At 49.3% G+C, this 15651-nt stretch overlaps 1 protein-coding gene and 1 non-coding gene across 2 annotated transcripts; one reads left to right on the top strand and one right to left on the bottom strand.

Annotated features, from left to right (window-relative positions):
* Positions 1–4041: 4041 nt before the first annotated feature.
* On the top strand, positions 4042–5994 carry LOC103180513 (frizzled-9). Its single transcript, XM_007896434.2, has one exon. The coding sequence runs from the start codon at positions 4101–4103 to the stop codon at positions 5838–5840; it is 1740 nt and encodes a 579-aa protein (XP_007894625.1). The 5' UTR covers positions 4042–4100; the 3' UTR covers positions 5841–5994.
* A 7642-nt stretch (positions 5995–13636) lies between these two features.
* Positions 13637–13710, bottom strand: trnaa-cgc. The gene has a single exon. It is a non-coding gene; the product is annotated as a tRNA-Ala (tRNA).
* Between the last annotated feature and the right edge of the window lie 1941 nt (positions 13711–15651).

Genomic DNA, 15651 nt, shown 5'->3' with positions numbered 1-15651 from the left:
GTTTCAATCCCGCATTTTTTTTTAAAAAAAAAAGGTCAGGTTTGGTTTAGTTAATGATCATTTGTAAATCATTCACATTGTTCCCTCATCGCCCCACTTAACTTAGTATTAATAATAATAATCCTTGCAACTATTCTACCACGTCTTCGGGTTGTCTCAAAGCGTTTCACAGGATACACTGTAGAGTGAATTAACTGTATATTTTGTGGGCAAAATATAACTTTAAAATATCCCAGATCGGATTAAGGGCAATTCATCCCCTTTAACTGACTGACTATCCATATATTTTCCCTCTACGTTTATAAAGGAGGGGGGAGGTTTGTAACGTGCAAAAACTTGCGTCTGTGTTCTTTTATATATCATTTTCTGAACTCTCAAGCCAACTGGATCTTTTCCTGTGGGAAGGAAAGTTTGTGGATTCCACACAGTGACACAAAAGCTTGCTTGTCTCGCTGGTGTGTGGTGTGAAGCTTTGGTTTTAGTCAGAATGCAATGTTTAGAAACCAACTCCAGGTTTGTTCCACGTAAAACCCACAACATCCTGTGTGTATGTATAATCTGTGTGTGTGTGTGTATATATATATATACACACACATATACATATACATAATAATAATAATAATAATAATCCTTGCATTTGATATAGCGCTTTTCACGTCGGGAGGACGTCCCAAAGCGCTTCACAGAATAGACTGTAAAGTGAATTGACTGTATATTTGTGGGCGAACGCGGCAGCCAATTGCGCACAGCAATGTCCCACAAACAGTCGTAGATTGAAAATGACCAATTTATTATTGTTTTGGGTTTTGGAGGGATTATTATTAGGCTCTGTGTGGAGTAAGGAAACTTGCCCAAGGTTTCGCCCTCTGCCTGGAATTGAACTCAGGTCTCTCACTTGCAAAGCGAGTGCTCTAACCACTGAGCTACAGGACTCCATGTGTGTCCTGGGGATGTGTTTGTGTTTTGCTAAAGGGAAGTTCAACATTCTGGGTCCAAAATATGCACTTTTTCTTTCAAAATAAAAAGTAGCACTGCCCTAAAACCGTCAACCGTCAAGTTGTAAAGGCGAGTCTGTTCTCCCCGGCCAGTCTCTGCCATCTATCCGGTTGTTTTCTCTTCGACCGAGCCTTCAGCTCCCCTCTCGACTCTCTACCCCCTCCTCGCTCTCTCCCTTCCCTCCCCTCCCCCTGACCATCTCCCCCCTCCTCCCTCCTTCCCCTCCCCCTGACCATCTCCCCCCTCCTCCCTCCTTCCCCTCCCCCTGACCATCTCCCCCCTCCTCTCTCCCTCCCCTCCCCTGACCATCTCCCCCCTCCTCGCTCCCTCCCCTCCCCCTGACCATCTCCCCCCTCCTCGCTCCCTCCCCTCCCCCTGACCATTCCCCGCCTCCTCGCTCCCTCTCTCCCCTCCCCGACCATCTCCCCCCTCCTCCCTCTCTCCCCGACCATCTCCCCCCTCCTCCCTCCCCTCCCCCTGACCATCTCCCCCCTCCTCCCTCCCTCCCCTCCCCCTGACCATCTCCCCCCTCCTCCCTCCCTCCCTCCCCTCCCCCTGACCATCTTCCCCTCCCTCCCTCCCTCCCTCCCTCCCCTCACCCTGACCATCTCCCCCTCCTCCCTCCCTCCCCTCACCCTGACCATCTCCCCCCTCCTCGCTCCCTCCCTCCTCTCTCACTGACCACTGCTCGGGTCCCGACCCAACTGCCCAGTGCCTCGGGACGTCCTCCCGACGTGAAAGGCGCTCTATACATGGAATCTTGTTGTCGTTGTTAGTGCATTGATGGGTTGTTTTTCGGGCGTTATAATTCCTGCAAAAAAACCAATAATAATTTGACCACACGACCCCCGGGGCTCTGTGGGGACGTCTCCGCCGCCTTTCGCCCACAAAACACACGGTCACCACACATTACAGCGTATCCCGTGAAGCGCTTTGTGGCGTCTCGAAGGCGCTGTATGAGGATTGTTGTTGTTGTTGTTGTTGTTATTGTTGTTGTGATCGAGGAGCGCCTTCGGGCGCTGTTGTGGGTGCGACCAGACCCACCCCTCCCCCCCCCCGGGAGTGTCAGTGATTGACAGCAGCGCGAACCAATCAGCAGCGCCGGTGGGATGATCCCGCGGCCGCTGCCGCTGTACGAGCCAATGAGGAGCGGAGAGGCGGAGGGGGGGCGGGACCAGCGGGACAGGACTTGGTGGGTTCAGGCGATTTGTGGTCTCAGTTACAGCTGAGAGAGGGGCAGAGGGGCAGAGGCTCGGACCAGACCCCCCCCACCCCACCCCACCCGACCCGACCAGACCCCACAGACCCCACAGACCAGACACAGACACAGACACAGCGCAGCTCAGGGGCTTCTGTGCACAGTGTATAATAACAGTCACCGGGAGGTACAGACCGACCATCGCCTTCAGCAAAGCGAAGCCACGATCCATCATCTCCCAACTTCCCAACAAAGGACAGACACAGAGACAGAGACAGAGAGACAGAGACAGAGACACAGACACAGACACAGAGACAGAGACAGAGACAGAGAGACAGAGACACAGACACAGAGACAGAGATACAGACAGAGACAGAGAGACACAGACCGACAGAGAGAGACAGACATACAGACAGAGACACAGAGACTGAGACACAGAGATACAGACACAGACAGAGACCGACACAGAGAGACAGAGACAGAGAGACACATTGACACAGAGACAGAGGAGGAATCAGATCCACAGCTTTTTTTTTGCACCACCAGAAGATTCTCTTCTTTTTTAAAATCTCTTTCATTCTCTTTTTTTTAAAAACTCAGTCGAAGACCCTCACATCCCCTCACCCCCCCTACCCTCACCCCCACCCCCTCACCCCCTCACCCCCTCACCCCTACCCTCACCCCCTCCCCCCCTCACCCCCCCCCCCCCCCTCACCCCCCCCCCCCCCTACCCTCACCCCCACCCCCTCACCCCCTCACCCCCTCACCCCTACCCTCACCCCCTCCCCCCCTCACCCCCCCCCCTACCCTCACCCCCCCCCCACCCCCTCACCCCCCCCACCCCCTCACCCCTACCCTCACCCCCCCCCCCCACCCCCTCACCCCCCACCCGGATCCCCGGACCTGGAGAGGTGTTGTGTTATGTTCGTTGGCGTTCAGCAACAATCCGGTAACAAGTGCTGTGTTTATCGGCACTGCCGCAAAGGCTGCGACTGACGGGGATTTCTGCAAAAGATTGGTTCCCGGAAAGGATCGGATCGGATCGGCTGAAGCGGAGGAGAGAGGAGAGGAGGAGAGGAGAGAAGAGAGGAGAGGAGGAGAGGAGAGGAGAAGAGAGGAGGAGAGGAGAGGAGAGAGGAGGAGAGGAGAGAGGAGGAGAGGAGAGGAGAGAGGAGGAGAGGAGAGAGGAGGAGAGGAGAGAGGAGGAGAGGAGAGAGGAGGAGAGGAGAGGAGAGAGGAGGAGAAGAGAGAGGAGAGGAGGAGAGGAGAGAAGAGGAGGAGAAGAGGAGAGGAGAGAAGAGGAGGAGAAGAGGAGAGAGGAGGAGAAGAGGAGAGGAGAGGAGGAGAGAAGAGGAGAAGAGGAGAGAGGAGGAGAGGAGGAGGAGAACCACCAGCGAACCCTTTAAAGAGCCACAGACCCCGAGAGCCGCTTCAGTGGCTTCACTGCTCTGATCCCCTTCTCTGCAAACATCGTCGACCCCTTAACCGCTCGTGTCGGGGAATCGTGTGGAGGGGAACATGGTGGTGATCACAGGGGTCCCAACGCAACGCGTCCGAATGTGAAAAGGACTCGGGGGGGAATAGAAGAGTCTTCCGTCTGTGTCTCTCTGTGTGTTGTGTGTGTCTGTGTTGTGTGTGTCTGTGTTGTGTGTGTCTGTCTGTGTGTGTGTGTCTGTGTGTGTGTGTCTGTGTCCGTGTGTGTGTGTGTCTGTGTTGTGTGTGTCTGTGTGGTCTGTGTTGTGTCTGTGTGTGTGTGTCTGTCTGTCTGTGTGTGTGTCTGTCTATCTGTGTGTGTGTCTGTCTGTCTGTGTGTGTGTCTGTGTGTGTGTGTGTGTCTGTCTGTCTGTCTGTGTGTCTGTGTGTGTGTGTGTGTGTGTGTGTCTGTGTTGTGATTTGGGCAAGAAAAATGAAGCCATTTACGTGCCTGTTCCCGTTTGCTCTCCTCTCCCACTTTGCTCTGGGCATCGGCTCCATCGACCACCACGAGCGAGGCAGGGAAGCCAAGTGCGAGCCCATCGAGATCCCCATGTGCCTGGGGATCGGCTATAACCTGACCAGGATGCCCAACTACATGGGCCACGAGAACCAGCGAGAAGCAGCCATCAAACTGCACGAATTCGCTCCCTTGGTGGAATATGGCTGTCACGTCCACCTCAGGCTATTCCTCTGCTCACTCTATGCCCCCATGTGCACCGACCAGGTCTCTACCTCCATCCCAGCCTGCAGGCCCATGTGTGAGCAAGCCAGGCAGCTTTGTGCCCCTATCATGGCGCAGTTCAACTTCGGATGGCCCGAGTCCCTGGACTGCAGCAAACTGCCCACACGGAACGACCCCAACGCTCTGTGCATGGAAGCCCCTCAAGAGAACGTTACCGTGGAGTCACAGAAGGGGCAGGGGATGCTCCCAGTGGCTCCCAGACCCCGGCCGCCCGGAGCAGGGGACGGGAGGAACCAAGGCACCCTGGGATCATGTCCCAATCCCGATAAATTCCAGTACGTGGAGAAAAGCCTGACCTGCGCCCCCAAGTGCGCGGCTGGAGTGGACGTCTACTGGTCCAAGGAGGACAAGGAGTTTGCTTTCATCTGGATGGCCGTGTGGTCCACCCTGTGTTTTATCTCCACCGCCTTCACCGTCTTGACCTTCCTATTGGACCCTCATCGTTTCCAATACCCAGAGAGACCCATCATCTTCCTCTCCATGTGCTACAATGTCTACTCGGTGGCCTTCATCATTAGGTCTGTGGCCGGGGCGGAGAACATCGCCTGTGACCGGGAGAACGGGGAGCTGTACGTCATCCAGGAGGGCCTGGAGAGCACAGGTTGCACCATAGTCTTTCTCATCCTCTATTACTTTGGGATGGCCAGCTCCCTGTGGTGGGTCATCCTCACCCTGACATGGTTCCTGGCAGCCGGGAAGAAATGGGGGCATGAAGCCATCGAAGCTCACAGCAGTTACTTCCACATGGCGGCCTGGGGGGTGCCGGCCATGAAGACAATCATCATCCTCACCATGAGGAAGGTTGCGGGGGACGAACTGACCGGCCTGTGTTATGTGGGCAGTATGGACGTCAGTGCCCTGACTGGCTTTGTCCTGATCCCACTCTCCTGCTACCTGGTGATCGGCACCTCCTTCATCCTCACCGGCTTTGTGGCTCTCTTCCACATCAGGAGGATCATGAAGACGGGCGGCACCAACACGGAGAAGCTGGAGAAGCTCATGGTGAAGATCGGGGTCTTCTCTATCCTCTACACCGTCCCCGCCACCTGCGTCATCGTCTGCTACTTCTATGAGCGTTTGAACATGAATGTTTGGAAGCTCCTGGCCGCAGAGAGACCCTGCGAGAGCTTCTCCGGGAGGAGGACACTGGACTGCACCCTGGACAGCTCAGTGCCCACCGTGGCCGTCTTCATGCTGAAGATCTTCATGTCTCTGGTGGTTGGCATCACCAGTGGTATCTGGGTCTGGAGCTCCAAGACCCTGCAGACCTGGCAGAGCCTGTGCAGCAGGAAGCTGGCCGTCAGGACACGAGGGAAGCCCTGCAGTGGGGTCAACTGCTCGGCCAGTCACTGCCACTACAAAGCTCCCACTGTCATGGTCCACATGGGCAAGACAGACCCTTACCTTGACAACCCGGCCCATGTATAGCCAGCCCAGCCCACAGGTAAAACACCCGTCACAAACAGCTCCAGCCGGGCACACAGCCAGCCATCAGAGGAGTCCGTCACAGCTCCCAGAGGTTTAATGCCCCCCCATTAATAACTTGACTCTTGATGCACAGGTGTGCGTGTGCGTGGGGGGGGGGGGGGGGGTTGTACAATTCTGTCACAGTTAGAAACAGTTTAGAGATCATTCTTCCTCTGTAAGGGCAGGTGTAGCGCAGATCAGAAAGCGATTTTAGTGTCTTCTTGTGAACTCGGCTTCAGATCAGCTTCAAAACGCTCTTCGTAGAATCCATCTGAATCCCTTTTGAAAACTTATCATCGAATCTGCTTCCACCTCCCTTTCCCTTTCAGACAGACGGTGCAGTCCAAACGGTAACAACTCTCCGGGTTAAAAAAAAATATTCTCGTCTCCCCTCCGGTACTTGTACCAATTGTCTTAAATCTGTGTCCTCTAGTTACTGACCCACCCGCCAGAGGAGACGGTTTCTCCCTTTCTCCCCACCTGCGCTTGTCGGCCAGTCGTTTCTGGTAGCTGGGAAGGGAAGTGCGGGGCTGATGTTCAGCGCTACAGAGGGGAAGACAAACTTCTGCACCCTCAGTCTGTGCTGCCGTTCGCAATCCTTTCAATCTCGATTTCAAACAACCGGATGTAAAATATCAAAAGTGTTAAGACAGCAAATAACTTTTAAAGTCTATTCTACCTTTTTTTTTATTCAGTAAAATGTCCTCGGAACGCGCGCACAGCGAATTTCAAGCCGCCTTTTTTTTCCCCCCCCCAAAGATAATTATTAAAAATGCATTTCTCTCTTAATTAATTTATTGGGAGCGCTGTAGCTTAGTGATTAGAGCGCTCGCCTCGCAAGCAAGAGGACCTGGGTTTGATTCCTAGTCAGGGCGAAACGTTAGGCAAATTTCCTTACTCCACGCTCCTGTTTACCTCGGAGTTAGTAGGAAACCGGTTGTTAGTCGATTGGCAGATCGTTTTTCCTGGGGTTAATAATCCCTTAAAAAAAATGTGGTCACTCAATCCCTGACTGTCTGTGGGACGCTACTGTGCGCAGTCGGCTGCCGCGATTCACCCACCAAATATACATTCAATTCACTTTACAGTGTATCCTGTGAAGCGCTTTGAGACGTCTCGAAGACGTGATAAGGCGCCGTATCAAATGCAAGGATTAGTATTATAATTGCCTCCAGCAAAAAAAAAAGACCCTTAACGGTACCCCCAAGACGTGTGTTCTTTTTCCGGGGGTTGTTATTCGGATCCACTGGGCCTGGCGACACCCACTCATTCACTCACATAAAAGATCAAGTTTTCTCTCTCGGTTAACTTTTTCCGTATAAACATGCATTGAGTCCAAAGAAAACTTTTAATAACTCGTGTTTGCGTTTCAGCACAACAGAGCTTTGTACAATTCTGTCCTACAAAGTGTTGTTTTTTATATTAAAAAATATTTTTTTAACCCGTTCATTTACTGAAACAAATTCATTCAATGTCCTGTATCTTGGTGGTTAGACCGTTCGCCTCGCAAGCGAGAGGAAAAAATAATATTAATAATTTTGTCACTGAATCCACGCCTGTGGGACCCTGTTGTGCGCAATTGGCTGCCACGTTTCACCCACAAAATATAGTCAATTCACTTTACAGTATATTCTGTGAAGCGCTTTGAGATGTCTCGAAGATGTGGTAAGGCGCTGTATTAAATGCAAGGATTATTATTATTATTAAAGGATGGATTTCTCCTGCATTAAACAGGTGAAGAATTCGACCCTCAGTTCAAACTTTTTTTTATATTGCCAAAACGATTAAAGACTTAACAACTGTACATTAATTATTTCCAAATTCAAATGTGTTTAACAGCAAAGATCTGAACGATACTTAATAAAGTCCAATACAATATTGTTGTATAATATAACGTGTGACTACTAAAGGTTTGGATTCTCTGCATCCTTTTAATTTGAAAGTGTTTTGAGAAAGCTACACTTGCGACACACCGACTGGTGTTGGTGTGTGTGTTAGACACTGCCCTCTGCAAACCCAACCCAAACTCCAGTCATCGCACATCGATGCGGGGTGAAATGTAAATTTTCTCCCAGGGGCAGTAGGGTGCGCTCTCCTGAGTTTGGAGTTGATGAGCTTTAAGGTCAGAGTACAGAGCTGGATGGACAGTGTAGAGGGAGCTTTACAAATGCAATTTGTTGTTGTTGTTGTTGGCTCACGCGATATGCCACGTTATACCACGCGATAACAGACTCCGCTCCACTGGGGTCATCACTCGTAACACAAAGTAGAGGATTAATCAGGACTATTAATTAATCTGTGCTCTAATCCCTCCCCAAGTATCCGAGTGTGCAATATACTTCCCTTTGAAGGAAGTACGGTCCTTTGCGTTTGTCTTGTTGCTCTGACCCTCTCTGTATGTATCTCATTGGGTCTTAGGTGTATTTCTTTTTGGAGACTGTTAGTCAAGTTAATTTGCTTCATATATATATGTGTTGTCACGGGGTTGGGTAGGGGAAGGGGAAGGGAAGAAGGGGTTGACTTCTGACCACGTACTGAAGGGGAATGTGAGGAGGTGATGGGGGGGTGATGGGGGGAGGTCGGAATGGGTTTCGCGGGCAGACTGGACCTCCCCCTCGCCCCCAACCTTGCCGGCCTCACTGTCAATCATGCACACACCACACCGTGCCTTTAAATCCTCCACGTATAAAGCCTCCCATTTTTAGTTTTTAAAGAGGCACTTCCTTTTAAATACAAAGCGCACAATCGAGTGCGTATAACTTTTTCCTTAACCCTTCGAGTGCCTTTGCACGTAACGTGGATTCTGTGTGAGAGATCTGTGCTGAGCCAGAGAGCCACAGACTTGGTGAATTATAATGGCCTCCTAACCTTCCGAGCACAAGGGCTGCTGAGACCAATTGTAGCCCCAACCGTTGCTCTGCCTGAGATCTGTTAAGATCACAGATCAAACCAGTGACCTCCTGGCCCGTACACTGGGCAGTCAACTAACCCATGAAACTGCTCATCAACAAAGGGTGATAATGGTTCTCTTGAGAGTTCCTTTGGGTCTGTGAGCATTCAGGATGGACTATCCATGGGCCTCGTGTTCCCCTTCACCCATCGTTGCTCTGCCTGTGACAGTGAGTTACCATGTCTGTAATCCCTTCTCTTCTTCCACTCAATGATTGTAGATTATTAATTTATGGTAAGCCAAAATGATAGATTATCAATTTTTTTTGTATATGTTTACGATAGTTCAAATGCAAATATATATTTTTGTTTTTTTTTGTAACCTTGTGTCTGACTTTTATTTCCGCACCACACTCTCCGCGCACGACCAGCGAGGAAGGTGCTGGATGTGTTGCGTCCCAACAACAAACACAAAAAAAAATGGTTACTCAATCCACAGCTGTTTGTGGGACCACTGCTGTGCGCAACTGGCTGTTACGTTTCGCCCACAAAATATCTTTACAGTTTATCCTGTGAAGCGCTTTATTATTATTCACCAGGGCTATCAAAGAGATATTTTCCCCCCAGGTTTTGAATTTATTTTCCCTCCAATGCATTGCATGGGTGCAATGAACATCAACCGCCATAGATTTCGAACAGGAACTGGGGTGAAAGTCGCTTCTCTTTTCAATGTATTCTGTGAAGCGCTTTGAAACGTCAAAATACGTGATAAGGCATTATATCAAATGCAAGGATTATTATTATTATAGTAAGCAACCACCTAACAGCAGAACCGCCCCACCCCACCCCAACCCCAGGCGCTTCTTGGTGAGGTGTGTGGGCGTGGGGAGGTAAGAGGTCATTTTTGTTGGCAAAATAAAAAAAGGAAACTGTACAAAGAGCTTTGATTAAAGAGATCATTATAGATGAGGTTTCTCTCTCGCTCTCTTTGAGGCGAACTCATTATGATCCAGCCCCGGGCATCAAGTGTCGCCTTTTTTAATGTGTAAATTGGAGCAGCTTCGAGTACCATTGAGAACTGACAGGCAGAAACTGCCGAGTCCCAGCGCCTGCCCTAATCAGCTTAGATATTAACGTGAAGCATAGCAGAGATGTCACACAGCGGGTCTGTCCCCAAAATCCATCCCAGTTGTGGGAGACAAAACTGCTTTCCTGCCTGTTTCTCCTTTGTGAGGCCACGATGGTTATGCTAAGTTTGTGTGTGGGTGGGGTGGGGGGGGGTTGTGCAGAGTAAAGTTGACAGAATGAGGGATCTTTGTGAAGCTCTTGACAATATCTTTAAGTTTTGCCTGATGCTGCTTTGAAACAACCAATTAAAGCCACAGATAGTTTCAAGTGCTGCTTTAATCCCCTGTAGCTGTGCTGATGTCTGATCTCTCTCCCATTCTCCTCTTGTCCTGACTTGCCCAGCGTCTTAACAGAAGAGGTTTTAACTTGAAGGTTTCTTTTTGGTGTGGTGATTTTTGTGCTCATCAGAACGATCGTGCTGGGAACAAAACGCTTTCCCCTTCGGGACATCCCATGTCACCATCCATCTAGCATTCCCTGTTCAGCTCCAGCACGGGTTAGAAGCAGAGTAAAGTTCCCTCTACACTGCGTCCACACGCCCAGGTCAGCGACAACATGGGTTAGATAAAGAGTACATGTATGGGCCATTCCCTGTAGTGCACACAAAGCCTGGTATTCCCTGTACTTTTCCCATGATAGCACAGTGTGTGTATGTGTGACTGAATGGCTTCAGGATAAACAGCCATCACTGTGTGTGCGTGAGTGTGTGAGACTGACTGACCCCAGTGATAGACAGCCCTGTCACTGTGTGTGCGTGTGTGTGTGAGACTTAACTCCAGGGCAGGACAGGGATGTCACTGACAGAACCAAAGTCTGGTTCAGGGTGAGTTTGAGTAAGTGGAGGCTCGAGGGAGGATTTAGTGCAATGTGGAGAGTGCAGAGAACTGAAGCCACTGTTTACCCAAAAGTGGTGCCGGCTTCAATAACACCTTTAATAAAGCACCTTGTGTCGCTGACTAGCACATACACACAGTTCTCTTTATGCTTTATCCCTGCCCTGAAACAGCCATCTTGTAACATGAAGTATAATAATCCTTGCATTTAATATCATGCCTCTAACATCAGACCACTTCACAGGGAATCACTGTCATGCGTAGTAACTACATTTGTAGGCAAATGCAGCAGCCATTTTGCACACAGCAAACTCCCACAAACAGCCGTGAAGTGAATGACTAATTTTATTCAGGAGAATGTTGGCCAAGAAACTAGGAGGGAGAAACTCCCTTCTCTTTTCAATCAGTATCATGGGATCTTTACCATCCACAAAACACAGGTAGTTGGGTGGAAACCTCTGTTTAATGTCTCATTACGGCACCTCTGACAATGCAGCACAGCCCCAGAAATACACTAAAGAATCAGCTTCGACTGAAAGCTGAAAGGTCCAATGTTGGATTTGGACCCACAACCTTCTAACCCAGAGACGAGTATTACCAATTGAGCTAAGCCGATACCATATTGAGCAGTAATAAGGTCATTAGGGAGGACGGTAAAAGGCAGGTTGAGGTGGGGATGATTGAGCTATTTCACAGTCAGTCTCACACGCACACACACACACTGTTTATCCTGGATTCAGTCAGTCTCACACTGTAATCTGGTGATTGTTTTGCTAAATGTGCTTTGTGCTCACACTTAGTGTATTTTAACAGAAAGAGAAGTATAGTCACCTGATCTATGTATCCCCCCCCCCGGTACCTGATGTGATGTAGAGCTCGGGGATGGATGGCTGGCTGGCCCGTCAGTGGCTCCCAACTCTGCTTTATTTCCAATTTAATAACCTTGACGTCTCCGAGTGAAGCCTTTTGTCCAGACACAATGGCCCAGCGAGAGCCCTGGACACGCCAAGAGGCTTTCAGAGCACATTTCTGCTTCGGTCAACTCCAGAGAGAGGCCAGGACAGTGCGTGACCAAACGCATCCCAGTCTGTTTGCCGGTTTGGCCACACTCTGAAATCACATTATTTGCAAAACAAAAAACCCTCACATTTTCACATTTAGATGTTTTCAAAGTCAAATGATACGGCAAGCGCATTCTCAAGCCCTAGATTCCACCAATCTCAGCTGTGTGAGACCTTACAATTTAGCATACTGCAGCCATGTGGAAACCTCCTAAATTCACAATCTTAACCCAAAGGCTATGTGTGTGTGTGTATGTTGGTGTGTATGTTGGTGCATGTGTGAGTGTATGTTGGTGTACGTGTGACTGAACGTGATAAAGCGCAGGAAAAAGAGCTCCCACCGCGAAAGGTAATTGCTGACTCACGTGTGATGATCAGACAAGCTCCAGGAGGCAGAATTTCGACCTATTTAACCCAAACTCTCTCCAGGAAATGATCAAAAGAGGGTTCCACGTGCAATGGGAGCTGAGACTGGCCTGGTGATCACACAGTTGATTTGTAGATGCTGTGGACTTTGGAGTTCCGTGGTTCGATATCAAAGCAAGAACCTGAAAACAGAAAGTCCAATTCTAACACTACTGAACGGACAGGAAGTCATCTTTAGCTCCAGCTCGGCCTCCTCCCCTCCATGCGCCATCAAAGGCTAATGAGACAAATTTCAACTGTAGCCAGCAGATCTAGTGAATATTGGTCATTCACTATATCACTAACTGTTTGTGGGACGTTGCTGTGTGCAAATTGGCTGCTGTGTTCGCCTAGAAAAATGCAGTCACTACACTTTGCAGTCAATCCTGTGAAGCACTTTTATGACAATTTGCACTGATCAGGGAGTCAGGAGGATACAGATTGAGGAGCTCCAGTGGGCAAGCAAGCACCAGCACAAACACGATGGGGAGAGAACAGGGAATGGGGTAACCGAGCTCGGGAGGGGCGGGGGAGCTGATCATGGTGATCAGAGCAGACACGGTGGGCTGAATGGCCTTCTGAGCTGTAAACCTTCTGTAAACAGAATCAAGTGCACAAAGGGTTAAAAGACCCCTCGTTTTGCTCCCCGCCTTCTCCGACTGATCCCCGACAGACAGACAGACAGACAGGAACCATATTGTGGCAAGATTGGTTACTAGCCTTGGGTGTCGAATTAACAAAGAGAAGATCAAATCAAACGCGCACATACCTAAATAATCAAACTCTGCCCAAGGACGTCAGGGAGACTGCATCTATTGAGAGAATAATTCCGACCTTCCACAGTGATCACACACACACACACACACACTCTGGGCACACAGCACAGCCAGACCCAGGCACGAAGAGCTTGCATGTGAATAGCGAACTGCCATTGCCTTTGAAGGCAGGGTAATGTTTCATTCATTGCGATCGCCTCCAGTGCTAGACAGAAAATTACAGCATTTAGAAGAACACAAAGCACAGGGAGGACAGTGCCTGGACTTTAAAGGGGAACTGATGTCTCCCAGCTTTGCCACCGAGGCCATTAAAGCATCCCAGGGAGCAATGAATATCCTGGAACCGGTTAAGGATTGAAAGTATCTGAATAATAACAATAATCCCCGCACCTGATATAGCGCCTTATCACATCTTCGAGACGATTCAAAGCTCTTCACAGAATATACTGTAAAGTGAATTGACTGCGTATTTTGTGAGCAAAACTCAGCAGCCAACAACCCAGTCCACGCAGCACACTGGTGTCCCACAAACAGTCGTTACCAAATTATTATTTTTAAGGAATTATTACGCCCAGAAAGCGAACCACCAATCGACTAACAACCGGATTCCTACTTACTGCTCGTAAACAGGCGTGTGTGCGGAGTAAGGAAACTTGCCCAGCATTTTGCCCCGCCCGGGAATCGAACCCGGGTCCTCTCGCTTGCGAGGCGAGTGCTCTAACCACTGAGCTACAGGACTCTACAATGTGATGGGGACTCATCTTCAGGACCCATATATATTGGTCTAGTATATTACCATAGACCAATATACATATGGGTCCTGCGTTGTCCTATATATTGCCTGAGCTGCTCACTTCAGTGCGTGTCAGGTGGTCAGGAGTGTGACTGTCCGAGAGCCGGGCAAGGTGAATGGTAAAAAAAACTCCTTCACTTCTGACATAAACAGACGGATTGATGAAAGTGCTGAGATCAAAGCGACTCTGTCCTGGGGCTCTGTTATTCTAACTGTCCAGACCTGCGTGTGTTACATTCCTATAGAAACATCCCTTAGCTTTTTTGAAACGGGAGTGACTGTAGCACAAAGCGTGGGCGGGAATCCGAGGCACATTGTTGCGTTCTCAGTCGTGGTGCTGTCACACTCTACGTCACAGGCTCCTGCGGTTCAACAACAAATGACACTTACACAGCACCTTTCATGTCGGGAGGACATCCCAAGGTGCTGGACAGTCAGGGGTTTGGACCCGAGCTGGGGTTTGGGATCAGGAGGGGTGGAGGGCAGGGGTAGGAGGGTGGCCGAAATGCGGTGGAAGAGGAGGGTCTTGAGACGGACCTTGAAGCAGGTGAGGGAGGGAGCAAAGTGAGGGGAAATGAAATGGAGTTCCAAAGGGTTCAATGTGTTTACACCATGTTTACACCATGTAGCTGCTGTAATTGATATAGGTCTATTCGTATATGCGTATACACAGAACAGTATGAGATCCTGATGTTGAATACATTCAATACATTCAACAACAACTTGCATTTACACCCGTGCCCTTCACAGGGGGCAGTATCCCGGAGCGCTTAACAGTTGCGGAGCCTGACACGGAGCCGGGGGAGGGAGGGAGGGAGGGAGGTGACCGTAAGCACGGTCGAAGCGGAAGATCTTGAGTCGTGATCTAAAAGAGAGGGAGGGGGCAAGATGGAGGGATTGAGAGAGAATTCGGAAGCAAACACTGGATGTATTGGTGACAAGATTTTTGTTCACAACTTTCTGAATCAGAGGTGAGAGTGCTACTGATTGAGCCAGGCTGACACACACAGAAGCCAGACACTTGAGTATTCCCTCATAACTTAGTCCTTTAAGGTCTAAATTATCCTTGTTGAACCCTTTCCAATACCTCTACATCCTTTCTGAAATATGGTGGTGAGCACTGCTCCGTGTTTCAGAATCTGCCTCGACATTGATCTTTCTATACGATGTTACTATAATTTATACTCATTTCTTTATGGAATTTCTTGATAAGATGCAACGGTTTAAAGGTTTGGGCATCGCTCAAGTATTAAGGTTTAGAATGTCAGTAATTGCACATGGATTAAGAAACAACTTGTTAGTACAACTTGTTTTGATTACTGAAGTGCTCTGATATTTGCCTTTCCTATTGACTGCTGTACATTAATTAGTTGTATGTAGTAAGGGAATGATCAGTACTCAGAACCAAAATGCTTTTGCTTATCTACCTCCACTAAAGGCCACCCTTCCGCTATATACATGTGGTTACTATTTCCTTTTCCTAAATCTATTAAACTCCATCTGGTATTTTCAGGCCCTCTGCTTAATTGGTCCAGATGCCGTTGATCATCAAACTCCTGGCTACTCATTACCTGATCACAATTCCTCCTCATCTTGTGTTAATAATAATAATAAACCTTGCATTTAATATAGCGCCTTATCACGTCTTTGAGACGTCTCAAAGCGCTTCACAGGATGTACTGTAACACTTTATAGTTGACTGTATATTTTGTGGGTGGGACACGACAGCCAATTGCGCACAGCGGTGTCCCACAAACAGTCGTGGGTTGAGTGACCGGTTGTGTGTGTGTTAAACGTGACACAGAACGAACCATGATTCTTGTGCAAGACAAGAGAGCACAGAAGGACATGAAAGTCTGTGAGGAATGAATGGTGATGGATGGACGT

This window comes from Callorhinchus milii, unplaced genomic scaffold (assembly GCF_018977255.1).
Source record: "Callorhinchus milii isolate IMCB2004 unplaced genomic scaffold, IMCB_Cmil_1.0 Scaffold65, whole genome shotgun sequence".
In the NCBI taxonomy this organism is placed as follows: Eukaryota; Metazoa; Chordata; class Chondrichthyes; order Chimaeriformes; family Callorhinchidae; genus Callorhinchus; species Callorhinchus milii.
The sequence above is the reverse complement of the archived record's forward strand: the minus strand, read 5'-3'. Positions and strand labels throughout refer to the sequence as shown.